This window comes from Lotus japonicus, chromosome 5, assembly GCF_012489685.1.
Source record: "Lotus japonicus ecotype B-129 chromosome 5, LjGifu_v1.2".
Lineage (NCBI taxonomy): Eukaryota > Viridiplantae > Streptophyta > Magnoliopsida > Fabales > Fabaceae > Lotus > Lotus japonicus.
Genome location: NC_080045.1, coordinates 14,570,957 through 14,594,239, shown reverse-complemented (window position 1 = coordinate 14,594,239; position 23,283 = coordinate 14,570,957). Strand labels below are relative to the sequence as shown.

General features: G+C 38.0%; 1 protein-coding gene across 1 annotated transcript; it reads right to left on the bottom strand.

The window, feature by feature from the left end:
* Positions 1-5,199: 5,199 nt before the first annotated feature.
* On the bottom strand, positions 5,200-20,922 carry LOC130717101 (uncharacterized). Its single transcript, XM_057567214.1, has 5 exons — positions 20,489-20,922; positions 20,193-20,337; positions 19,954-20,017; positions 18,598-19,858; positions 5,200-6,955 (listed from the first exon to the last, which is right to left on the bottom strand). The coding sequence occupies exons 4-5, from the start codon at positions 18,832-18,834 to the stop codon at positions 5,270-5,272; spliced, it is 1,923 nt and encodes a 640-aa protein (XP_057423197.1). The 5' UTR covers positions 18,835-19,858; positions 19,954-20,017; positions 20,193-20,337; positions 20,489-20,922; the 3' UTR covers positions 5,200-5,269.
* Positions 20,923-23,283: the final 2,361 nt, after the last annotated feature.

The window sequence follows — 23,283 nt, the reverse complement described above, 5'->3', positions numbered from 1 at the left end:
ATTTTTGCTGAGTCATTTATTTCACGTGGCTTTTTTTATTTTTTTTAAATACACATGGATTAAAAAAATAAAATTGAACATTAAAATTTTAAATTAAAATCTTATTAACCTATTTCAAAATTTAAACTTAAAATATTATTAACTTTTTAAAATTTAAAATTAAAATCTTATTAAAATCTTATTAACTTATTAAAATTTAAAATTAAAATTAGGTTAATAAGAGATTTTAATTTTAAATTTAAATGTTTAATTTTATTTTTTTTAATCTATGTGTATTTAAAAAAAATAAAAAAGCCACGTGGAATAAATGACTCAGCGAAAATTGAGCCACATAAGCTGGAAACACACGTACGGACTTATTCTGATTAAAAAAAATTCCAGGGATTGGGAATCGGAACAAAAAATTCAGGGACTTATTTTTGTACGCTAGACAATTTCAAGGACCTCCAGAGTATTTAAGCCATTTATTTATAAAAAATCTTATAAACTTGGCCCGGCTGTAGGTTAGTTACATCGAATTTTTTCGTAGTGAAGGAATATAAACTTGTCAAAAGAAGTTATGTGTAAAAGGTAAATTTAGATTTGTAAAACATTAAGATAATGTAAAGAAGTTTGAAAGTGTATAATGTGAGTAAAAACAGCAAAGGTTTTTCATTTTTTTAACAGAAACAAGAAAATGTGAATATTGACACAGACATGTTAGTTTTCTAATATTAGTATAGTGCCATAATTTTTTATCCTAGTATTGTGAAAAAATTAAGAATATAAGGTGCCATTGTCACCTCTTAAATCCACCACTCGACATCGTGGAAATTGGAAAGAGATGGAAAGAAATATTACCGTCCTACCCATAGCTTTTTTTTTTTGAAAAAAAAAATGAAAGTATCAGCATTTTTGTCCAAAATAAATTGTATTAAGTGTTATCATACTCCATATATATATATATATATGAAGTGAGCTTATCAAAAAAAATATATATATATATGAAGTGAGAGTCTCATAAAAAATCTTATATATATATATATATGTAATGTTTAAGGGGTTAGATTTCTCACCCCACTAATAGATTTCACACCCTACATTTTCAGATTTTATATTCCGAAATTAATTCGTGATTTACATATCCGGCAGTGCAAAATATAATGTAACACTCCGCTTTTGAGTGGGAAAATACTTCAGATTTTTAAGTTCCATAATATTTCGGAAATTAAGTTTTCGAAAGTGTATTAACTGATCTTTCAATAAATTCTTTTTAGACATTAAAGTGATTATTGTTTCATATTAGGATATATATATATTAAAAAAGTTAAAACATTTTTAAGGAAAAAATTATTTTACACACACAAAATATTATTTATTTTATTATAAATAAAATTGACATCAATTTTTATATTCTTAAAATAAAATTAAATAAGTTGAATAATTATAATTTTACTATTTATATTCATTTAAAAATAATATTATACAACTATATAGATTTTATAAAATGGAATAAATAAATTTAGATTTAATATTTGAGAGTATAACATTATTCATAATCTAAATAATAATCGAATAAATTTAAAAAATTTAAAAATAAACATTATTTAATATTATCATTAATATGTTTCCAAAATAAATTTTTCTAGAATACATAGAAAATATTTTTTACTTTATTAGTTTTGATTAAATAATCAATACATACAATAATTAAAAGTATTATCTGAGTAAAAGGATGTAGAGTTTGTTAAAAAAAAATTGTTAGATGGGAAAACAATATTTTAATTGTATATGATGATTTCATAATATTAATTTTAATTGTATATGATGATTTTATACACACAACCATTAATGATTTTAAACGTAGGTGCCCACTAGGGTGGACCATTAATATTTTGGCCCACCGGTGCATCAAGGGCATTTTAGACTTATTCTCTTCCTCTCCTTCTCCCTCTCACTCTCCCCTCCCTCCTTTCAGCCAAAGCCAAGCCTTGAAACCAGGTCTATGTTCATGGATGTTGAACCAGAGATGTTGAATCAAACTCATTGAACAACAAGAACAGAAACTCTTCACTTCCCACCCTAAACCCTCAATCCTTATCAATTTCCCCCAAATTCACAATGTGACACCCGGTGTCGACGAGGCCGAGGAGTGATCGTCGGTGCAATGAGGCGCAGATAAGGAGCGGCTCCTGACAGGCTTCTAGGAGGAGAGACATAGGAATGAATCGATCTCGCACCCGAACAAGAGGTATTCCGAGACTGTATAGGTATGGGACTATACAGTTGAGGAGGGCATAAATGATTTGATTGTTACTACTCATAACAACAAGATGCATCTTCTTTTCAGGAGTCCAACTCATAAAAACTCCAAGGTTAAGTTTGCTTGGCTTGGAGCAATATTATGATGGGTGACCTCCGGGGAAGTTTTCCTAGGAAGTGCGTGAGTGAGGACAAAGCGCACTGAAAAGACTCGTGTTGTTACCATGAGGCCAGTCGTCAGATCGGGATGAATAAGAAGTTGACCCTTGCATTTCTTCCTTCTACCTATGTACTCTTGATGGCGTTACCTTAGAAGATGAGCAAGAGACCTACATATGCGTGGGATAAGACGCCTCATTCGGGGAGTGCGACCTTTACCCTTATTGAGGAGGACCTGAGGTCGTGGGTGAAGGTATGAAAAACGGTAGAAAGGGGGGGGGGTTTGAATAGCGTTTTCAGAATAAAACTTCTACCTTAAGATTTTAGCAAATCTTTCGAGACACAAGTAAGGTGCTTAAGATAAGAGATTAGAAAAGCACACAAGGATTTTATCCTGGTTCACTTGATGAATCACTCAAGCTAGTCCAGTCCACCCGTTAAGGTGATTTCTTCCTTCTTAGAATGAAGGCAATCCACTAATCAGATAATTGTTACAACTGCACTTGAAACCTACAAGTGACTAACAATACACTGACTTAGCTCACACTAAGATTCACTCTCTTAGTCTTCTCTAGGATCCGATCAACCTTGATCTCCTAAAGGTAACCTAAACAACTGTTTAAGAAATATTGTTTACAAAGAGATTGCTTCTTAAAAGCTTGTAGTAAACACAATGAATTCAATGAAGAAAGAATGCTTAGAAGATTTGAATATAGCTTGCGCGTGTGAGATTCTTCCAACCGCATCTTTCAATCTTCAGCCTCTATATATACTCCAAGGATTAGGGTTTGAACATTGCATGGGAATGCTACCGTTGGAGGGTAGATCTGGAATTTCCAGCTTCTGCTGTGGCTGAGAATGTTAGGTTAGGTCGTCAGGATAGTACATTTGCTTTTGTACTTTGGATAGTGACTTGACCTTTAACCTAGTAGACTTCTGATCAGAGGAATGCTTCGTGTTGGAACTTGTGAAGCTTGTTGATCAGAGTCAGAGGGAAGCATGGATCCTCTGACCATTGTACCTTCTGATTCTGAACTCAGAGGAGAAGTACTTGGTCTTCAGAGCCATTTTGCTTCTGGACTTCAGAGTCTCCACTTTTCAGCTTCTGGATCTTCAGAGTCTTCTACACCATCAGAACATCCGAACCTTCAGAGTGTCTGGGTTGTCAGAACGTCTGGATCTTCAGAACTTCAAGTGAGTTGAGTCCACGTCAGAGCTTGATTAACTTCAGATCTTCTGAAGCTTTTCTACTGTTCAGATTGAACATAGAGATTGCGAAAGCGTTGCTTGGGTCACTCTTTAAGCACAGTGCTTCTGATTTGTGTGAGATCGTGTTAAGGTCAGAGCCTGTTAAGAACACACTCAGAAAACACGTTAGAGTACCATAATTGTTCATACTAAAATGTTAACTTGTAATCATCAAAACATAGAGTTGTACTACTCGATCAAAACTTGATCTTACAATCTCCCCCTTTTTGATGATGACAAAACCAAGTATTTTGATGAACAATTCTTAAACAATAAACTGAATTCACTCAGAGTTTAGAGAAGTAGAATTAGACTTATCCTGATGTGAATGGTTTATTTTGCTCATTCTGAATCCAAGTCACATCTTGATTCTGAGCTTAGCTCCCCCTGAATCTAAGACTTGATGAAAACGTTAGTAATATCTAGATTCTGAGCTAAATAATATAAGAGTTCAGAGTGAAAACGCATGACATAGATGAAATGAAATAATCAGAGCGCATAAATATTCAGAGTCACGAGTAGGGTATCAGAGTTAACTAAAATCACTTCAGAGGAAGTGACATTTGAAAAATAAACGTATTCGTTCGGTAGCATTGCCCAGTGACATATCTATGGTCATAACAGTGGAACTCTTAAATTCTCCAAAGAATAACAAAATCACACTAATCAGCATATACATCAAAAACTCTGGGTTATACTCCCCCTTTTTGTCATAAGCAAAAAGCTCGGGGTGTGGAAAACTTAGCATGAAGTACAGGGTACTCCCCCTTAAAGAAGGATTAAGTTCAAAAAGATGGAGAATTAATTAATGATGAATAGGATATTAGCGAATTAAAGAAGGAATTAATGCATGTGTAGAACGTTTACCACCGGCCACGGGAGTAAATAGAAGCTTCAGTTACCAAGGACTTATCCTCGAGAAACTGCAGTAGCAATAACTTCCGGAGAGAAGATGATGCTTATATAAAACGATGAGGAACTAAGTAAGCTTCACAACAAGATCAATTCCAAATAAAATGGCATCATACATGGTTGCATTAGAAGAGCTCAGAAAGAAAGCCTTTGAAGAAGATTTGTTCTTGAATGTTAGGCATCCAGATGGTTCAAGAACCATACATGAGCTTATCACAACGCTGCTGGATGATGATCTTAGTCCAGAGTTGGAGAAAGATCTGAAGGAGTTCCTCTGCTTCGTGGAGGAGATTCAGGAGCTGTGCCAGCTGGAGCTGAATATGCTGGAAGAGAAAGAAGCAGTGGAGAAGAAATTCGAGACAATGGAGGAGAGTCTGGAGAAGGATGAGCTGAGCAGCAGGCTCGGCAACATAGAATACACTCTGGATCGTCTGGAGAGGGAAAGAGTGGAGCAGCGCCAGGAATGTAGAAGAATGAGGAAAGATCCTCCATTCTAGATTGATGTAAATGTATGATGGAATATGTAATGATTATATATATATAAAGAAAAAATTTTCAAACATGTGTTATGATAAATGCAATAAGAAACACAATTTAAACAATCACATAAGAAAATAGATATAAAACATGGAAGTGAATAGCTTAAAGTTATGAAAATAAGGAACTAAAAGTTATCAATAAAAGAAGAAAATGATAGAGATCCTAAAAACTAGGGCTTTGCAGAGCGACGCAGAAGTTCTTGAAGGGTTTCATTCATGTTGAACAGGAGAGTCTCATGAGTGTTGAGACGTTGTTCCAAAATATCAAGTCTGGAAGAACTTGGTTGAGTAGAAGTAGATGGAACATCCTGAGCAGAGTGAGGAGCTGGAGTTGACTGTGAAGCAGCACTTGTGAAAGGCACTGGTGTAAGAATTTGACCTCTGAGAGCTTCAGCTTCAGCCTGTAGCCTTTCAGCTTCTTTCAGAGCTTCTAACTTTGCATTTTCAATTTGTTCAGCTTCTAGGCGTGCATCTTCTTCTGCTTGTTCTTTCTTCTTTCTTGCTTCCTCAATGGCTTCAAGTAACTCAACCTTTAGCTGTTGTTCATGCAGAGCCACTCTTCTGTTGAAACGCTGCCTAACAGCCTCAATCCTCTGATCCCTTTCATCCGTGAGATGACTCATCATAATAGGAACTTGATCAATCATCCAATTACACAAATGATCCCATTCTTCAGCAACAGAGTCAGGATTCTCATTAAGGTAAGTGTGACCTTGCACATTGCGAATCATTAATGATGCTTCATGATTAAACACACTGATGCACTCAAGAAGGGAGTTTGGTCTGAGATATGTATAGGGAACAATGGAAAGATTGGTTTCAGGAGAAGTGGGGTGGTTACTGCTATTGGCTTCAGAAACACCTTGAGGAGAACCAACATCTAGAGTTTGAGCATTTGAATTGTTGATCTCAAGGTTAGGCTGAGAGGTTTCAAGCTCAGGGTTTGGAGATCTAACCGAAGAATGGTTAGAGACTGAGTTTTCTGGTTGATTAGGGTCTGGTTGAACAAGTTCTGGTTGTATGGGTTGAGATGAAGGAGATGCTGCATTCAGAGGGACTACTTGAATAGGATGATCTGGGTCAACTAGACCTTCTAGTCTAGGTCCAGGATATCTCCTTGGGCTAGGTACAGTGTGGTAGTACTCAGGAATTGCAGACTCTTTTTCTTTCGCAATTTGATCAAATTTGCGAATAGATTCAGAGTTATTGGAGGGTGAGGAGTCAGCAACATTTGTGGGAAATGATACAGAGGGACAGGGAGTTGTAATTTCTGTATCAGTTGTTTTGCGAACAGGATGATCTGATGCTTTGAGAACAGAGTGATCGGAGGTTCTGGGTTCAGGTTGAGATGGATCTGAAATAATGGGTTCAGAGGCTTGTGGGTTGTATTGAATGGTTATGGGTGAGGTAGGTTCAGAGGGTCTTGGAGTCTGAAGTATGTTCCAAAGAGGAGCTTCTTCATGAGAAGGTTGAAAAAATGAAGATCTAGGTGAAGTGGGTGGATAAGTGTTTTGTTCAGCTGGTTGAGACTCTTGAATGGGAGAGAGTGGGGTAGCAGTGCGTTTAAGGAGTGCAGAAATTGGGAGTGCATCAAATGAGCTTAAATCATCATCAATAAATGAAACAGCATACTTACTTGATGATCTCACTGTTGACCGAGTAACTCTGGCAGGAGCCTCAGTTCTGGTTTCTTCAGCAGTTGGTTCCACACGAGTTGGCTTCACCACTATTCTCACTTGCTTCTTGGACTTCTTTGGTGAAGGAGGAGCATCATCATCATCACCATCAGAAGGAGCATCTGGCTTAGAAGGTTCCTCATGCTTCCTCTTGAGCTTGTCATTCTTCTTCTTCTTCTTCTGATCAACACCATCAGAAGGATCAGACTCTTCAGAGTATTCCTCAAAAATTATTTTTCTCTTCTTCTTCTTCTTGGGAGGAGAATCAAACTCTGGAGCTGGTGGTAAGGTTCTGAAGAACTCATCTACATCTATTTCATAACCTTGTTGTCTCAAGTCATCTAGATAGTGCAATATAGCAACTGGATCATCAGCTTGGGACCACAGAGGGTAATTGATCAGAGGGACTCTTCTCTGTCTGACTTCATCAGAGGTATCTTCATGATCAGGTGCAACCTTTGTCTTGATCAAGCCCATCTTCTTCATGGATGTGGAGGTGAAGATATCACCAACAACAGTTGTCAGATCCTCTGTGCAGCCTGCCTTAGTCAGATCTTCTATTAACTTGCTCTCAATGAAGAGGTCTGAGAGCAATCTTCCAAAAGGAATGTATCTGATAGCAGACTTTAGAGAAGCAGTTGTTCTGGACTTCTTGATGCATTCTTTGAGGTAAGAGAACAGGAAGAAGGGAAGGCAGATCTTCTTGCGGTCCTGAATGAAGAATAGCATCACTTTCTGACAAAAGTTGATGTAGTCTGGAGAGCTTCCCTTTGGTCTCTGATTGATGCAATGAAGCAGAATCTTGTGCCAAATCCTCAGTTTAGGATGAAGTTCCACTACTTTGTAGTCACTCTTGACAGGCTTATAGTTTGTGTAGAGAGCTTTGTTGGTTCCTTCTTTGGTCTTGGGTTTCACCTTTGATTCCGTCAGTTGGAATCTGTAGCCTGTGCCAGTGTGCTCACCCAGAAGATCAACAATCGATTTCTCCGTGATGATGATTCTTCTGCCAGCAATGTAGGAAACCACTTGATTGTCATCACAGTCAGCATGTTTCCAGAATTCCTTTACCAACTTGACGTAAACTGGACCACGAAGCCTGTTGAAGTATTCTTCCCAGCCTTGAGCTTGAACTTCAGGATGAAGACCATACCCATTTGCAGCAATGTTGTCAAGGTCGAATCTCCATTCAGCAAGAACCTGGAGTTCATCAGGAGAGTAGACACACGTAACGGCACAACCCCTTTGTGCGAGAGGAATCATCTGCCCTGTAGCTTGAGCTTCTGGTTGATTTCTTTGAGTTGCAGAGCCCGATTGACCAGTAATTTGACCTACTACCATGACCGGAAATCTAGTTCCATCTGCAGTTTCACCTATGTTAGATTTCACCATCTTTGAAGCGGTTGAAGGTTTGGGTAGAAGGAAAGAGGATGAATAGAGAGAGAGAGAGAGATCGTGGGGATTAAGGGTTTGCAACCGAAGAGAGAGAGAGAGAGTAAATCAGTAAGTGATAGAGAACGTGTGTGTATAGTGGGTTTTTGAAAATAACCGTTGTTGATTAAAAAGCAGGGTAAAATCAACGGTTGAAAATTAGAGACATCATAGCAACAGTTAATACACATAGCACACGATGGAGAGAAGCACATCAACACTCATTACGACATACTGTCAGCACGGGCACAAGGAACGATGTATCATAGCTACTGACACACGTTTACTGTCTCAGCTTCAGAGTGAGCACCAATGGGTACTTAAACTCTGATGGAGTTACCTTCTGATAAAGAAGCATCATAGTCAGAGGTTCTGATCCATCTTCATGCTGGACAAAAGTCCATATTCAGATTTTTCATAATGAAATTAAATCTATCTTTTGCTAAGGGCTTTGTAAAGATATCTGCCCATTGATGGTCAGTATCAACAAACTTCAGAAGAAGTACGCCCTTCTGAACATAATCTCTAATAAAATGATACTTTACCTCAATGGGTTTTGCCTTTGAGTGTAAGATAGGATTCTTACTCAGTGAGATTGCAGCAGTGTTATCACAATAGATTGGGATGTTGCTCTCAAGGATTTGATAATCCTCCAGCTGATGTTTCATCCAGAGCATCTGAGTGCTGCAAATTACTGCTGAGATATATTCTGCCTCTGCAGTGGATAGTGCAATGGTTGATTGCCTCTTGCTTGCCCATGAGACTAAGTTGCTTCCCAGAAATTGACAATTTCCAGAAGTGCTTTTTCTCTCTGTTCTATCTCTAGCATAATCAGCATCACAATAACCTGAAAGCTTATACTCTGATGTTTTCTTATACATCAAGCCAAGGTTAGTGGTGCCTTTCAGATATCTTAGGATCCTCTTAACAACAGTTAAGTGGGTTTCCCTCGGATCTGATTGGAAACGAGCACATAGATGAACACTAAACAGAATATCTGGCCTAGATGCAATTAGATATAGAAGTGATCCTATCATACCACGATAGAGCTTCTGACAAACTTTACCACTTGCATCTTCTTTCTCCAAGATGCATGTAGGATGCATTGGAGTCTTAGCAATTGTAGATTCTGTCATGTTGAACTTCTTCAGAAGTTCTTTAGTGTACTTGCTCTGATGGATGTACGTTCCTTCTGGTGTTTGATCAACTTGTATACCCAGAAAGTAGTTGAGTTCCCCCATCATACTCATTTCAAATTCAGCCTGCATCATCTCAGAAAATTCTTTGCATAGAGATTGATTAGCAGAACCAAATATAATATCATCAACATAAATTTGCACAATTAAGATATCATCTTTGTAAGTTTTGAAAAAGAGAGTTGTATCTACTTTACCCCTTACAAACTCATTCTCCAGAAGGAATGAGCTGAGTCTCTCATACCATGCTCTGGGAGCTTGCTTCAGACCATAGAGAGATTTCTTCAATTTGAAAACATGGTCAGGGTTCTTCTCATCTTCAAATCCTGGGGGTTGATGAACATAGACTTCCTCTGAGATGTAACCATTTAGGAAGGCACTCTTAACATCCATCTGATGAAGAGTTATGTTGTGATTCACTGAGAAAAAGATCAGCAGTCTGATTGCTTCTAGTCTTGCTACTGGAGCAAATGTTTCAGTATAGTCTATTCCTTCCTGCTGACTGTAGCCTTGAGCAACTAGCCTTGCCTTGTTTCTGACTACATCTCCTTTCTCATTCAGCTTGTTTCTAAAAACCCATTTGGTTCCAATCACATGAACGCTTTGAGGTATCTTCACTAGGCTCCAAACATCATTCTTGGAAAATTGATTCAGTTCTTCTTCCATAGCCAGAATCTAGTCCTTGTCTTGAAGAGCTTCATCAATTGACTTGGGTTCAATTAAGGACATCAATCCTTTCAGACTGAGCAAAGTCTCTTTAGAGGGTCTGAAGGCTGATATGGTACTGACTGGTTCATCTTTGTTACCCAGAATCAATTCCTTAGGATGAGCCGCATTGATTCTGCTCTTCTTCTGAGATTGTGAATCAGAGGGACCAGCTTCTTCTGGTTCATCTTCCTCTAGCTCTGCTTCCTCTGGAGCTTTGCCTTTGTCAGGAACATTTATACTTAAATCTGCAAACTTCTCAACTAGCTTTGACTGATCAGAGTCAAGCTTATCATCAAATCTAACATGAATAGACTCTTCAATAGTTTTAGCATCAGTATTATAAAATATGAAACCTTTAGATTGATCAGAGTAACCAAGTAAAAGACATTTAGAAGACTTAGCATCAAACTTATGCAATCTATCCTTAGTGTTTAAAACATAACAAACACAACCAAATTGATGAAAATAAGAAATGTTGGGTTTTATTTTCTTCCACAATTCATAAGGAGTCTTATTCAGAATTGGTCTCACATAGATTCTGTTCTGAATGTAACATGTTGTGTTTACTGCCTCTGCCCAAAAGTGCTTAGCCATGCCAGTTTCTTGGAGCATGGTTCTACCCATCTCCTGAAGAGTTCTGTTCTTCCTCTCAACAACGTCATTTTGTTGAGGAGTTCTGGGACAAGAGAAATCATGTGCAATTCCATAGGAATCAAACAGACTCTCAAACTTGTCATTCTCAAACTCTCCACCATGGTCACTTCAGACACGCACAATCCTACAAGCCTTCTCGTTTTGCACTTGGGCTATGAAGGTAGAGAACACAGAATGAGACTCATCCTTGCGGGTTAGAAATTTTACCCATGTCCAGCGACTATAGTCGTCAACAATGACCATCCCATATCTCTTGCCACCTATAGACTCAGTTTTCACTGGTCCAAACAGGTCGATATGCAGAAGTTTCAACGGCCTTGAGGTAGAGACAACATTCTTTGCCTTGAAAGGGACATTTGTGAATTTGCCTTTCTGACATGCTTCACAAAGAGCATCTGAAGAGAACTTCAGAGTGGGTAAGCCCCTGACAAGGTTGAGCTTACTCAGCTGAGAAATCTTTCTCATACTGGCATGCCCTAACCGTTTATTCCATACCCATTGCTCTTCATTAACAGAAATAAGGCACTTCACATTCTGAGATTCCAACTCAGATAATCTGATCTTATAAATGTTGTTCTTCCTCTTGCTGTTAAAAAGAACAGAGCCATCGATCTGACTTACAGCCCGACAGGACTTTTGATTGAAAATAACATCATAACCCTTGTCAGCTAATTGACTTATAGACAATAAGTTATGAGTTAAGTCGTCTACCAATAAAACATTATCAATGCATGGACTACTATCAACACAAATAGTACCAGTACCAACAATTTTACCCTTCTCGTTGCCACCAAAGCCAACTTCGCCTCCAGGCTTAAGTTTTAGCTCTTGGAACATACGCCTTTCTCCCGTCATGTGACGCGAGCATCCACTGTCCAGATACCATGATTGGTGTTTCAGTGGAGCTATCAAGGATATCTGCAACATAGATAATCTTATCCTTAGGTACCCACTTTCTGGGTCCTCTCTTGTTAGTTGCCTCAAAGGTTCTGATCACTTTGGGTTTCTCAACATGATAGTGTAAAGGAATTTTGGCATGATATTTAGACATGGAGACAATTCCCTTTTTGAGATGGGGGTTAGCAACTTTAACAGGTAATTGTTCAGGCAATATAGTACCAAAGGGTACAAAACATTCATATAAGGATTTAGCCTTAGGCACAGGAGGCTCATTTCTATTAGGTCTAGAATAGCCAATGCCATGCATTTCATTTCTGCTTACGCCATAGATCATCGAAGCCATTAAGCTTCTATCTACGCTTTTAGCCAGGAATCTTTGAAAGGATTTTTCATATTTAGATTCATTCTTACTATCAGAGGCATCACAAGCAACTACTTCTTCTAACTTAGCAATCTGGTTCTTAAGCACAGAGTTAGAATTCACTAAAGCATGATTATCATTTTTCAACTCAGAAATAATTTTCTCATGTTCAGAAGGAGTTTTAGAAGCAGCAGAGAAATCCTTTTTCAACTTTTTATGCTTAGTCAATAAAGAGTTATACTTATCCATGATATCAGACAAAGCATCAGACAATAGCCATGAGTTAGGAAGAAGCGAATACCTCATTTTCATCATCTGAGTTAGGATCTTCTTCTGATGCTGAGTCAGAGTCAGTTGCATCTTTTGACTCTGCTTCTTTGTCTTTGACAATAGCCATGAGTCCTTGAACTTCACTATTAGAATCAACATCCTCTGACTCTGATTCATCAAAAGTCACCATCAGACTTTTCTTTGTCTTGAAGTGCTTCTTTGGCTTCTTGTCCTTTTTCAACTTTGGACAGTCACTTTTGTAGTGCCCTGATTCTTTGCACTCGAAACATGTGACTTCCTTGATTGATGACTTCTTCTGGCCTGATGAGGATTCAAACTTTCCTTTGGCCTTTCCAGAGCCTCTGTACTTGCTCTGCCTGTGCTTCCAAATACGGTTGAGCCTTTTTGAGATCAGAGTCAGCTCATCATCATCATCAGAATCTTCTGATGCTTCTTCAGATTCTTCTGCTTCAGCTTGAAGAGCTTTTGACTTCTCAGATTTAGCCTTCTTAGATTTGGATTTCAAGGCTATAGATTTCTTCCTCAGATCCTGCATCTCTGAGCGCTTCAGCTCATGACATTTCAGTATGCTGATGAGTTCTTCTAAACTCATATGCTCAACATCTCTTGTAAGCTCTATTGAAGTCACTAAAGGCATCCAGCTTTCAGGAAGACTTCTGATGACCCTTATGACATGATCTTTTGTAGTGTAGCTTTTGTTGAGAGGTCTTATTCCAGCTACAAGCAACTGAAATCTGGAAAACATATCCTTAATGGACTCGTTAGGCTCCATGATGAAGGATTCATACTTCTGGATCAAAGACAGCGCCTTTGATTCTTTCACTTTCTTGTTTCCTTCATGAGACATCTTCAAGGATTCAAAGATGCCCTTGGCAAACTCACGATCTGTAATCTTCTGGTACTCTTCATAGGAAATAGCACTAAGAAGAATAGCTCTAGCTTTGTGGTGCTGTGAGTAAAGCTTCTTTTGCTCAGCAGTCATCTCTGATCTGGAGATCTTCTTGCCATCTGTATCAACTAGACGCTCATAGCCATCCACAATAATATCCCAGAGATCTGCATCGAAGCCCAGAAAGAAACTCTCAATTCTGTCTTTCCAATATTCGAACCTTTGACCGTCGAACATGGGAGGCTTTGCATTGTAGCCATCTTTTTGCGTTTCACTGGTGGTAGCCATTTGTTTTTCACACCGGCCCGGATCACTGAACACTGTTAGGTGTGGTAATCAGAACTTGCGCTCTGATACCAATTGAAGGTATGAAAAACGGTAGAAGGGGGGGTTTGAATAGCGTTTTCAGAATAAAACTTCCACCTTAAGATTTTAGCAAATCTTTCGAGACACAAGTAAGGTGCTTAAGATAAGAGATTAGAAAAACACACAAGGATTTTATCCTGGTTCACTTGATGAATCACTCAAGCTAGTCCAGTCCACCCGTTAAGGTGATTTCTTCCTTCTTAGAATGAAGGCAATCCACTAATCAGATAATTGTTACAACTGCACTTGAAACCTACAAGTGACTAACAACACACTGACTTAGCTCACACTAAGATTCACTCTCTTAGTCTTCTCTAGGATCCGATCAACCTTGATCTCCTGAAGGTAACCTAAGCAATTGTTTAAGAAATATTGTTTACAAAGAGATTGCTTCTTAAAAGCTTGTAGTAAACACAATGAATTCAATGAAGAAAGAATGCTTAGAAGATTTGAATATAGCTTGCGCGTGTGAGATTCTTCCAACCGCATCTTTCAATCTTCAGCCTCTATATATACTCCAAGGATTAGGGTTTGAACATTGCATGGGAATGCTACCGTTGGAGGGCAGATCTGGAATTTCCTTCTTCTGCTGTGGCTGAGAATGTTAGGTTAGGTCGTCAGGATAGTACATTTGCTTTTGTACTTTGGATAGTGACTTGACATTTAACCTAGTAGACTTCTGATGAGAGGAATGCTTCGTGTTGGAACTTGTGAAGCTTGTTGATCAGAGTCAGAAGGGAGCATGGATCCTCTAACCGTTGTACCTTCTGATTCTGAACTCAGAGGAGAAGTACTTGGTCTTCAGAGCCATTTTGCTTCTGGACTTCAGAGTCTCCACTTTTCAGCTTCTGGATCTTCAGAGTCTTCTACACCATCAGAACATCTGAACCTTCAAAGTGTCTGGGTTGTCAGAACGTCTGGATCTTCAGAACTTCAAGTGAGTTGAGTCCACGTCAGAGCTTGATTAACTTATGATCTTCTGAAGCTTTTCTACTGTTCAGATTGAACATAGAGATTGCGAAAGCGTTGCTTGGGTCACTCTTTAAGCACAGTGCTTCTGATTTGTGTGAGATCGTGTTAAGGTCAGAGCCTGTTAACTCAGAAAACACGTTAGAGTACCATAATTGTTCATACTAAAATGTTAACTTGTAATCATCAAAACATAGAGTTGTACTACTCGATCAAAACCTGATCTTACAGTGGGAGCCTGACCACTTCGTCTGTAGCTGAGGGTGAGTAGTTCAGTTTGTCGATTAGTGTTGAGCCACTCGTATTCTTGGGGGACTTGGTAGATCCCATTTATTTTGTTCTATTCAGACGAGTGACTTGTAATAGACTACTTATTTCCTCTTTGTTGAGGTGAATTGTTGTAAACTCCTTCTATTTATTTATGTTGGGTATTATGTATGCATGTTGTAGGGCATTACTTTAAAAAGAAAAGAAAAAATATACCTCTGCATTTTAAGATAGGTTGCACTTAAGGTGGCTCAAGGTTACTAAGTAACCCCTGAAAATCGGGGCGTTACATTGTGGTATCAGAGCCGACCTCTCCCACTACGGTGTGGTTCAGGGATGAACCAAGCGGAAGCAAGTGGGCATGTTACACCCGGGGCCGACGAGGGCGGGGATGATCGTCGGTGCAATGAGGCACAGAAAAGGTGCGGCTCCTAACAAGCTTCTAGGCGGAGGGACATAGGAATGAACCGATCTCGCATCCGAACAAGAGGTATTCCGAGACTGTATAGGTATGGAACTATACAGTTGAGGAGGGAATAAATGATTTGATTGGTACTACTGATAACAACAAGATGTCTCTTCTTTTCGGGAGTACAACACATAAAAACTTCATGGTTAAGTGTGCATGCCTTGGAGCAATATTATGATGGGTGACCTCCTAGGAAGTTTTCTCGGGAAGTGCGTGAGTGAGGACAAAGCGCAGTGAAAAGACTTGTGTTGAACCGTGAGGCTAGTCGTCAGATCGGGATGTTACACACAACCCAGATCTTCAAATCCAAACAAATATTTTCGAATCACATCCTAGAAGGTTCAAATCGTAACCCATAAGCTTCGAACCCAAATCAGCCATAATCGCGACATCATCTCCATATTCTTGTTTCCAGATCTGTGCTGCCACCACCTCCTATTCCTATTTCTGGCGCCGTCACTTCCTCCCTCTTCCTCTTTGTCCAAATTGCACCACCATAGCTTCCTCTCTTCCAAATCCACCACCACCGAGCTTTTTCTTCCCCTCACCCTGGCAACCGTGTCAACCCACCACCATCGAACCCTTCTCCTCAAAATGAAAAACCAGCCTCGATTTCCTCAACTCTGATCTGAAGCCGACACCACCACTGCCTCCTCCCTAAAGTCGCACTACCACCACAACCTCTGGGTTCGCAACGTCGCTGTCATTATGTTGATGAAGGAGAAGGGATGGGTCTCTATTGTTAGCCACAAACAGTTTCCTGAAGCAAGAGGAGGGAAGAAGAGGGGACCTTAGGGGTTACTCATTTACATTTTTACCCTTATACCATTCATCCAATCCTGACCGTTTAATTAAAATATATTATAAGATGCTTCAATCTAACAGTGTTTAATTATAGTCAACTAATGGACCAAAAATAAAAGTTACAACCCTAGTAGGCACTTTAAAGATAATAATGATTATTAACATTTTCATTATGAAGATATATTTTAAGTAAGTTATTTTAAAATCTATTTTAATGTAAATACTAACTAATATTATCATCAAATACATTTAACTAAAAAATATTATCATCAAATATTTTCAATACTTAATACTATTAGTAACATCAACAATAATATAGACACACCTCCTTTAGTAACATAGAATATCTTATAAATATAATTAGTAATTTTGATACATTTCCAAAATTATTATTGTCAACCTGAAATAATTTTAGTATTAATATTTTTTATGCATGTGAGCATTATTCTTTGATAATTAATATAGTCAACAATATAAGTAATCAATAAATATATTTTTAATTTTAAGTCAAATAATTATAAATTGAATATTAATTTAATACTGATATAATTTTTTGGTAATTGTATGATATAATATAATATTATAATATAATAATATATAATATAATATAATTTCAATATAATATAATATAATATTATACTATATAGTATTATATTATATTATATTGATATTATATTATATTATATTATGTAAAAAATTATTTAAAAAACCGCATATCTTCAATTCCTCCACTAGCTCCAGTCACAATCACAAATGGATGTTGCTTTCTCAACTGAGATGCAGCGATCGAGAACCCTATCACAACCATATTCACTCTCCTCCTTTTCCAACCTTCTAGGTGACTTGTTGCCGTAACCAATCCTTTCGCGGGAAATCATGGAGGACATTTCCTAAAGGCTTCCAGTGAAGCCCCTCTTGTAACTCTGTTGAGTCTACAAGTCATGGAATTCCCTAATTTTTTATCTCAAATTTGCCATAAAGCACCTTTACCAGACACCAATGGACCCCTCACACTTTCTTTAGCTCTTTCGCATACCTTTCCTTCTTCTTCCCTTTCCAAAGTCGTGATTTTTCATGCTACGCGCCTCAACCACCCTCTCAACAATCCATATCGTGATTCGGTCGCTGTTGGCTCTTCGATGGAATCCTCTGTATTAATGTCAATCTACGCGAACCTATTCATGAAACCCTTCCATTCAAAAATCCAATATGTTGTCGACTTTTGAAGGCCCACCGCACCTAGTTACATAACAGACCTTAGTCACATTGTATATGAGTTTAGTTACGATCATGTCACTAACAGTTACAAGGTGGTTGTGGTTTTTTGGCATGTTCGTGAAGCCAAAGTTCACACTTTGGGCACCGATTTTTGGAGACGGATTAAGGATTTTCCTTCTATTCCAAGGTACAGGTAGGAAAATTGGTAAGTGGCACGCTTAATTGGTTGTTAGTTGTTTCTCGGATTATTATTTCTTTTGATTGGTGAAGGAGTTATATAAAGAACTCTGCCAACCTGATATGGAGGAGATGTTATTGTGACTTTAGCGATGCTGAGGGATTGCATGTGCATCTTTTCTAATGCTCCCATTTCTTTGATGTTTGGGTTATGAATGAATATGGAAAAGAATAGTCTTGGACCAAGTTGTTCAGAGTTCCTAGTAGCTTTAATTCGTACACCAAGGTGCTTTATGTTTATGACGATGGTGAAGTATTTGTCGATCGATTCATACATAAAACAACTTGATGTAGAGATTAAAGCTATTAGAACTCTAAACAACTTGGTCCAGAACTCTGTATTTTCATATTCATTCATAACTCAAATATCAGAGAAAGTGAGAGCATTAGATAAGATGCACAATCCTTCAACACCGCCAAAGCCACATTAACATCTCCTCATAAATCAGGTTGATAGAGTTATTGACAACACTCCTTCAGCAAATCAAAAGAAATAATAATCCCCGAGACAGCTGACAACCAATTAAGCATGTCGCTCGCCAGTTTCCCTGCTTCATGCCTGGAATAGAAGGAAATCCTCAATCCTTCTCCAAGAATCGGTGCCCAAAGTGTGAACTTTGGCTTCACAAACACCGGAAAGTCACAACACCTTATAATTGTTAGTGACATAATCATAACCAAACTCGTATGTAATATGACTAAGGTCTGTTATGTATCTAGTCTCTTACTATGGGCCTTCCAAGGTCGATAATTGCTTGGATTTCTAAATGGAAAGGTTCCATAAAAAGGTGTCACTTTGATTGAAAGTGAGGAAGAGGATATCATCGCAAGAGCCAACAACGATCGAATCACATTATGGATTGTTGAGAGGGCAGTTGAGACGTGTAGCGTGAGCAATGCCAATCATGGTGTCGGAAAGGGAAGAAAGAGGGAAAGAAATATGAAATAAATGAAGAAACCGCGAGAGGCTGAAAAATGAGACGATGGCGATTGGGGTTCATTGATAACTAGAGAATGTGCTTTATGGCGAATTTAGGATAAAAATGAGGGAATTACAAGACTTACATGAACAACAGAGTTGGGAGAGGGGTTTACTACAAGTGTGCATAGAATGTCCTCCATACTTTTAACTGAAGGATTGGTTGCAACAATGGATCCCCAGGAGAGTTGGAAGAGGAGGAGAGTGAAGGCTGAGACAAAACAAAGATTTGGTTGAGTAGGGGCTGAGAAAGAACGAGGGAGAGCATGATAGAGCGGCAAACAAATTTCCATTGTTGAGAGTGAGAGAGAAAACATGTGCATGCGTTTTCGAACTTCTCCACTGCTCAACAGAATTAAATTGGAGATGATGCAAGCTATGTCGGTTCAGATATAGGATTCAATTGGAGATGATGGTGGTAGTTGTGCAAGCTGACTCTTTAATCGGTACAAAATACAAATAGTTAAGGTTGGGGTGTTCACTAATATTGGAACTATATCATTATTTTGTTGGGCAGACTTTTCAATTTTTTCTTTGTTTCTTTTCTTTTGTCCTTTGTATGTGGATTGAAGCACCCTTATGCTTCCACCAATTCATTTTGGCTTTAAAAATTGTTTTGGGTTAAATTAAGTTAATGATTTAAGGATGAATGATGAAGAGTATAAATTTCTAGGTTTTCAAGGTTAGAGGGTTGAAGATGGAAGAAGTTGATGAAGGTTGAAGATGACTAGGGATTTCTAGTCCCTCTCATATTCCACGCAAGCATTAAAATAAAACAATTCCACATCAGTAAAATACCTATAAAACCGCATTGGCTCTCCATATCATCGGTCAAAGTGGTCAAAGGAAACTAATCACGCCAACAAGTCAAGGGAGGAAAAACTAAGAAATTTTAGTATAGGGATGGATAGTTCTCAGGGACGAAAATATATATTTAACCCTAAAAAAACAAAAAACAAGAAAGCAAAAGTGCAGAGTAGAGTCCTCAATCTCAGACAATAAAATATTCCTAACCAAAAACATTAAGACAATAAAACTAGTAAACCGATTTGTTTCCAAATGGACTCTACAACATATATACTTGTAAAAGATGTTTTAATAATTTAATTTAGAAAATGAACAGGAGTGCGTGATTCCTTAGTTGGATAATCACCAAATGTTTAACATGATGAAACTCAATTCTGAAAATTCTTCCAAGATTCTGCTTCTGTGCGTTTCTCTTCCAATTTTGAAATCATGGCATAGCAGATATTATTCCGTGCACTGGAATAATTTGGAGGCAATGTCTATATCCAAGGGGATAAAAAAGCACACCATCATGAGTAAACTGAGTTATATATTGTCAATCTGCAAACATGACATGAAGAATAATCAAATTGTAATCACCACCACCAACATCCAGTATGAAGAATAATCAATAAAATGAGGAAACAAAGTTGCACCTTGGAAAACAACTCTCAACAATTCATTGCAGCAAGGATTGATTGGAGAAAATACAAGTCAAGTCTAGCAGACAAATTAACAACTACACAATCAGAGCAATAGATTTTGAAGGAAAACACAAGGGAAAACGCAGCAATAAAATAAACTGAACTGAACTGCTGTCTAAAGTCGACAATATAATTTGAAAGTCCAGAGAAACATAACTTGAGGTAAAAATAAAAGGGAGCTTGAGGCTTACTCGATTTGGCACCATTAGGAGTAGTCTTAGCCTCTACAGGCCATATAATACATAACTGCTTATGTATCAGGTCAAACTACGACCTCTGAGCCTTCCAGAATTTTTAGACCAGTTATTGGCGATATGATCCACTATTAGTTAAGGCCTAGAAACAAGGTAAGTCATTGTATTAGCAATGAGATTACAAAATAATACACCTTGGCTTATCTTATGCAGCTGAACTTTCTATTCTTGCTGGGATTTCATTTCATTCACTGATCCACATCCTCTGCAAGAACTGAAATACAAAAATTGACCTTTACTGATGGAGAAGTTGCCCAACTAGTTATCTTGATGGATCATGTGTACAAATGAGCTGGTATGACATTTAGTTCGTACATGAATGAGCTTCATGAACCAGGTGGAACCATGCCAAGTTTCGACAGGAAGATGATGATCTTGGTTGTCCAAACAGTTGGTGGAGGCTCTGCTATGAAGAGGTCTAAAATTGGTTTATAAGTTGAGTCAGTTGCAATAATTTCTTCAGCAGATCAATATAGTGGTTCACACTGTTATGGCTGTAGATCATGAGATAAAAAGGGCACTGACTCTACTTGGGTTGTCGATGTTTTGGCAGTGCAGTGATCTTCAGTGGCTGGAAAGCTGACAATCTCATAACGCTACAGCAGCACTGGACTTGCACAGAGACCTTAATTACCCTTTTGAACCCTTGCCTAGACTTGCAGGCAACCTGAAAATATACCAACAAACAAAGATCACAAACCGTCACCAGTAAAGCAAATTATTTACATTGAAAAGTCATATTGCCTGTTGATTCCAGTCAATGTCAAACAAGACCACCATGTCAGCAGCTTAAAGATCCACTCCAACACCACCGACTCGAATGCTTTTAACAATAGACAAAATGTCAGCAATATTAGAGATCCTTTAACATACAGATAAACATGAAGTAGGGGAAAATCATGAAACAAAATGCAGGGAGAAACAATATGAAGTACCATTAAATGTGTCGCACCACCTGATTTCTGTCCTCAAGAGTACTTAAAAGCATGAAACAATGTGCAGTGGCAAAACCAAAGATTAAATGCAAAATCCATGCTCAACCAGTTTGTAGATAAACCAAGAAAACATCTCCTGCAGCATACTAAATGCAAGCATCCATGGTTGGTGAGAAAGATTTAGATGATGAAGAGAATCCATCTCAGGCATAACCAGGGAATTCTCCTAACTCCCAGCTTCAGAAGCAGGACCTTGAGATGGATATCTGACTTCGCAGTACAATCCACATACCAACATAGTTACGGGATCCAATACCAACAATTATAAGAAACCAGAATATGCTAAATGAATAAAATTCCAGTCCATATCAAACTTAACTTTGCCACCCAGACTAGTGAACTTCATTCTCAAAATAGTCAGCTGAAATTATGACAATCATCAAAAGTATGATGTGATGCTACATTTCTTTATTCAACTGTAGTATAAGTCTACTTGGTGCCCAGTCTACACAATCCATCAGCAGCATAGAGCCATTGAGAATTCACTGTGAACCAGGGAAACTAATTAGTAATATAGTCTTAATCCTTTGATCTTTCTTGCATCAGCAACTGCAAGTTAAAGTTTGGAATTAACCAATTTACTAATAAAATATTATTACATGCATACCGTTATATCCATAGCTCTACACAGCCACACAGCTTCCACAGCAATCACTTAGGCTGGTTAGGCTTGCCACCTATAGTCATCAACCAACTTTATTTAAAATTGTGCTTTATGAACCAATATCAAACACAAAAGTATTGAAATTAGGTATTCCCATAACCTGTTCCAGCTCCACTTTTAGAAACTTGTTGAGACAAATCATCAAATGAACTAGTTCCACGAACATTCTGCATTCCACTTACGTACTGTCCCAACAATTATTTTATTTCATTACTCAATAAGATGTGCATAAAAACCATTGATATTACATTGAAGTTAAAGGTGATAATCACACCTGAGGAATTTGAGGTCGAAATGGAAATTGGGCAAAATTGGGGTATACAGGAAATACCCCATACGGAGGAAACATAGGCATCCCGTGGCTTGATGTGCCATAACCAAAATTTAAGTTCTGTTGCCGGGGTAATATAGGCACTAACTGGGGAATCACAGGATTACCTTTACTTGAAGAAGTAATGGGCTGCATTTCAGATATCAAACAAAAGTCAAACAGAAAGTACCAATTTATCATCCAATAGAACACAAAACACTAAAAACATCATCAACTTACCGAGTCCTTGACTGAATCATGTTTCAAGCCATTTACTTCCTTTTCTTTCATTTTACCAGAACCCTTTGCTCTTACATCCACCTTCTGCAATATTAGTAAGAAAACATTCAAATAAAATAAACATATACAAAAACATAAAAAATAATTTGACCTTACATTAGCATTGCAGCTTGTATGCTGATTTTTGTTAAGAACCAAATTCCAGAATCAAGGAAAACAGTACAGAAAAGATTCACTAAAAATACTGAGAGCTTTATTGAATTGATTAAAGTGGATTACAGAGGAAATGGAGAACTCCTCCTTCTATTCCTTTACTCAGAGCAGAGCTCCGCTAGGAAGTTAGCACTTCCTAATCATTATAATGTCTACAATATCAAAAGGTAATCCCCCACATTTCCCTCAGCTATTCCTTATATTCAGTACTAACTTGCCAGCTCTCATTTCACCACCTGTCCCCCTTTCTAACTAACTTAGCCACTATTTCCCTTCTTACCCCTTCTAGAATACACCTGAAAGATTCCAGGCCTATTTGTCCTACTATGGATCAGCTCCTCATGTGGCAATGATGATGTGGAAATAGGGACCCTATCAACACCTCCTTCTTCAACTGCAACCTTGTCCTCAAGGTTGAATGAAGGAAATTGACTTTGCATCATAATGGTCTCTTCCCATGTAGCTTCTTCTGCAGACTTTCCCTTCCATTGGATCAAGACTTGCTTGGTGTCTTCATTTTGCTGTTTGACTGTTCGAGTAGCAAGTACAGCCATAGGTTCATATTCCCCCATCTGATCCTCTCCTAAAAGTTCAGGAAGTTCCTCA

Excerpts from the sequence above, each read along its gene's own strand:
- LOC130717101 (XM_057567214.1), bottom strand. The coding sequence starts at position 18,834 with ATGCACATGTTTTCTCTCTCACTCTCAACAATGGAAATTTGTTTGCCG. Across the intron at positions 6,956-18,597 it reads CTCCCAACTCTGTTGTTCAT|AAGAAGAAGAAGAAGAATGA; the intron begins GTAAGTCTTGTA and ends GGTGTTGATCAG.